We start from the raw sequence: 4,423 nt of genomic DNA on the forward strand, positions 1-4,423 counted from the left end.
ACCTAATTATTTAATTAATTTAAAGCCATCCTGTGGCCCCTTAGGAAGTTTTCTGAGACCCCTAATGGACCACGGCCCCCTGGTTGAAAGCTATTCATTAAATACACATGGCGCACAAAAAGAGATGTTAGTCAAAAAAAGGAAGTCATACAGTTTGCAAAAACCTGTATGATTGTCATTTTTGGGCGAACGGTCCCTTTAATTGACAGTCTGTCAGTCAGTAGCGCGTCTCATAAGACTTGCCTGCTCTGCAGCCCCACCTGCTGGCCGACAAATGAGATGTTCGGTTTTCACTGAGATTCCTGGGAGTCACTAAAAAATTGTCTTAACGTTTAAGTCTAATTTTGATATTTTATTTATTGTGCTAACACTTCATGCCAAATGAACGTATAGGCCTACATGCAGGTAAGATATAAGGACGAAGACGGCCATTTCATCCCCCTGTGCCGTGCTCTGACCTATCTGGTAAGCTCTTCTCTGAGACTGAACTCTATTTTAGACATCGCTGTTGTTCAGCCGTTCGTTTCTGTGTTTTTCTGCACGCACCAGGTGACGTTTAGAAGAGGAGTGGCTTTTATGCGCCGGTCGTCCCCCACGTGTTGTTAAGGGAAGGATGAGGATTTAAGTACAGTTAACCGAGTGGCCATCTACAGCAGAATAGCGGCTGACCCAGCGACTCCATGCATACGGCTTTATACTTGTGCCGCACTTAATCGCCGCGGCCGATTATATGTATTTATTTTCCTCTCCACTGATGGGTGAACAATGGAGAAGCCGTCAGCAGAAATTTCTGGTGACCCTCCTATTTTCCCATGCACCAGATCATTGTTTATGATGCTGTTGTTGTGTAGGAGGGCAGGGACGGACCTGATCTCGTCGGATTTCTGCTAGAAAACATTTAGAACTCGACGGGCTTTGACCGGCCTCGCATCCTTCCAGATCCAAGCAGCTGATGTTGGCAGTGCTGCCGCTCTCCTCCAGGCGAACATGGTGAAATTCCCGGCGCTCACGCACTACTGGCCTCTCATCCGATTCCTGGTGCCGCTGGCCATAACCAACATAGCCATCGACCTCGGCGAACAGGTAAGTGTGAATGAATTGTGCGTTAAATACAGCGCTGCGTGACGTAAGATTGGTTGTGTATTGTTGGAGCTGGACTCTGCAGCAATGGCATCCCTCAGACAGCCATCCTGCTCGCTATGAGAGGTCTGTTTATTTGTGGCTTCGGAATATGTAATATGTTGTTAACGTAATTTATAGGTTAGGGCGACCCTGTGGTTTTAAACAAGCATCATCACAGCCGATCAGCTGTGTGTGTTCGTCAACAGCTGGCCATACAGCGCATCCAATAACATGTGTCCCACTGAACAATGCAAAAGCAGTCTGACTGAGATGAATGTGCACTTTTGGATGGGCTGATTTTGTTGTCACCTCTGCGTGAACTGGCCTTGTTTTTGTCAACCATTAACGAATGTGTAGTTTTTATTACAGTCATTGCATGTCTAAAATGGGTTGGCTACAAAAACCCTAAACCCTTGACTGATTAAATGTTTAATTAATGTAATACACCTTCACATTTTGATGCTCTTATGTTTCTTCCTGAAGTTTTAATGAATCATTATGCATAATGGAAAGTCTTTCTTAATATTATGAGTTTAGTGTCCCATAAATTGAAAAAAATACAAATAAAAAATCTTGACACATTGTTTTTAAAAATATGTTATTCATTTATTGTCTTGTTAAACTCAAATATTTGTGCATAAACATTTTTTATTGAAACCGTTAGAGGAAGACCGACAATCAGTTTGACCAGTGTTTTTCCGATATTCACCCTTTTCAGCCTAATTGGTTATTGGTTCCTTGATATTAGGTTTACAAATAAATGAATACCATTTTTAATAATGTATCGTTTGGATAATTATTGAACTTTTTTAATGAAGTAATTTATTCTCCATCAAGAAATGTGTAGCTTAATTACATAGTTATAATGCAAATATTGTTGTAGGATAATGAAAAGTAATGATTGTATCAAAAGCAGAAATAAAACTTTCAAATTGTTTTTAAATATTTAATATTTAATTATCTGTATTGTTATTGGCCATAAAATGCCATATCAGTTGATCTTTAATATAAAAATATTAGATTCAACTGTTGCAATTGACAGTTGTGGAGGAAATGTAGTGTGCTGATGTAATGCCTCAGTTTTCATTGTGTTTTTTTTTTTTTTTTAACCTCTAGAGCGGAGACACTGTGCCTGTGGTGGTGATTAAACGATTAAAACTAATTTTGTACCGTAACGTACAGGTTCCTGCAAGAAAAAGACAAGACCCTCAAATCCATGGCTACAGAACAGCAGAATATGAACGCAATGCACAAAGTCTCTCGTTAAGCGTTTTCCTCCTGTAGAAAAACATAAACACTTAACATGGCTTAATGTATTAAGATGCTATTAAAATATCAAATTCAATATACAGTTTATTAATATAATTAATATGTATATAGCATTTTCCTCCCACACCGTAAAACGTGGCATAATGGGGCATAATGGACTAAAATGATAAAGACCTAACTCAATGCTCTTCATTATTAAAATATAGCCTACATAACTAATATACAGGCAAGCAGGTGAGCCCAGAATAAACGCAACACGCACAGTTTCGCGTTAAGCGTTTTTCCATATAGAGTAAACTGTCTACAGCTCTTTTATATCATTGTCATTAAGCTACATTACGTGTTTTATTTATAATGATTTGAATGATTTTTATGGGAGGAAAATTTTTAACGTGCAATTTGCAAGATCCTTTTAAAATCACTTAATGCATTTCATAATGCACGTTCATATTTGCTGTTCTGTATATACTTTGAGTCAACAAGATAGGCTACTGAATTGTCTTTATCATCCGTTATTATGCCACATTAAGCGTTTTGCTGTATGGGAGGACAAGTGAAAGTTTGCGCATTGTGTTCAAATAAACTGTATATTGAATTTGATATTTTAATAGCATCTTAATACATTAAGTCATGTTAAGTGTTTATGATTTTCTCCAGGAGGAAAACGCTTAACGAGAGACTTTGTGCATTGTGTTCATAATCTGCTGTTCTGTAGCCACTGATTTATGGGTCTTGTCTTTTTCTTGCAGGACCCTGTACGTTATGGTACAAAATTAGTTTTAAGTGTTTAATCGCCACCACAGCGTCGTCTCCTTGTCTCCATTGGCAACACGCACTATTTGTGTCGATTGCAAGTGACGTCACAGGTATCGGAGAGTGCAAGTGGAGATTGCAAGTGACATTGTAAGTTTGTTTCTTCACCACCTGGCTACTGTTGTAAAATGTTGAGAGATTCAAACAAAAAGTAATCAATAAATAGAACAAAATAAAAAAATAAAAAAATAAAGTGACATCACTAGCGGAAGCGCAAGTGTCTGAGAGTGCAAGTCTGAGAGTGCAAACACAAGGCTGCAGGGCTGCAGTTTTGGAATTATCTAGCTTGCGTGGGTTGTGCTCCGGCACGGCTCCAGCGCGGATGAATCTAATGTTCTGAAGAGTATGTGTGGCAGTCAGTCACCGCACCGATGTGGATATTTACTGTACTTCACAATCACAGATTCTAGCCCACGTCTTGGAATATGACCCAAATAAGAATTTTCACCGTATATTGCCATCTGAACAAGTAAGTAACATGTCTGCCATGTTTGTTCTGACCAACTGAGGAAAAGAGCATTACCATAAATCTCACTACCAATGGTGATTAAATCTAAAGATTGGTTAGCTCATATCAGATTAAACCGTGCAAATTATTATTATTGTTATACTTTATTCTCAAGTGATTAATGTTAACAACATCAGCATTGGTGACTATGAGTATAGTGTGCATTAGCGTGTAGATTTCAGTTTCTGCACAGTCTAATCTAATAGTCATACTCTTCAAATTTCATATTACGAAACTCTTTTAACCCAAAAAGCAAATTATGCTCCCTTCGAACTGGTTTTCTTTAAAATACAAATCTTTGTAATCCCAGGCTATCTGTAATCAGAAGCACATTTATAACTGGAATATAATTTAATTTCATTCACATGTGTTTCATAAACACATAATCCTTTATGGATTACAATCCGCCATCAAAAAGATACATTTGATTATTCTGGCTGCTGTGAGAAAAGGCTATAAACGATCGGCCACCTGCAGGATCCTCACATGCGATAGCCTAGTAGCCGGGACAACTTCTTTATGTTTACAGACGTGACGTAATGACGCAGTGCCATGAAACCACTCCGGTTACTATCGTAACCTCGGTTCCCTGAGAGCGGGAATGAGACATCACGGAGATATTTGTCCGTTATGGGAACTCCTTCCCTTCCAACCTTTCCTGAAGTCCTATTGGCTCCCGCCAGTCCAAATGACTGGCCAATTGACGCGAAG

The 4,423-nt window shown here is 38.9% G+C and overlaps 1 protein-coding gene across 2 annotated transcripts in view; it reads left to right on the plus strand.

Moving 5' to 3' along the window:
• Positions 1-274: 274 nt before the first annotated feature.
• Positions 275-4,423, plus strand: part of ankhb (ANKH inorganic pyrophosphate transport regulator b) — a 26,108-nt gene continuing 21,959 nt past the window's right edge. Inside the window, exons 1-2 of one of the 2 annotated variants that reach the window (XM_016240093.1) lie at positions 275-405; positions 550-1,083. In XM_016240093.1, the coding sequence (XP_016095579.1) occupies positions 988-1,083 (96 nt within the window). In that variant the 5' untranslated portion in view covers positions 275-405; positions 550-987. Of the gene's footprint in view, positions 406-503; positions 1,084-4,423 lie in introns of those variants that run through there. The other variant, XM_016240099.1, reaches the window with a different exon arrangement.

The sequence above is a fragment of the Sinocyclocheilus grahami genome, unplaced genomic scaffold, assembly GCF_001515645.1.
Source record: "Sinocyclocheilus grahami isolate Dianchi unplaced genomic scaffold, SAMN03320097.WGS_v1.1 scaffold21.1, whole genome shotgun sequence".
NCBI classification, from domain to species: domain Eukaryota; kingdom Metazoa; phylum Chordata; class Actinopteri; order Cypriniformes; family Cyprinidae; genus Sinocyclocheilus; species Sinocyclocheilus grahami.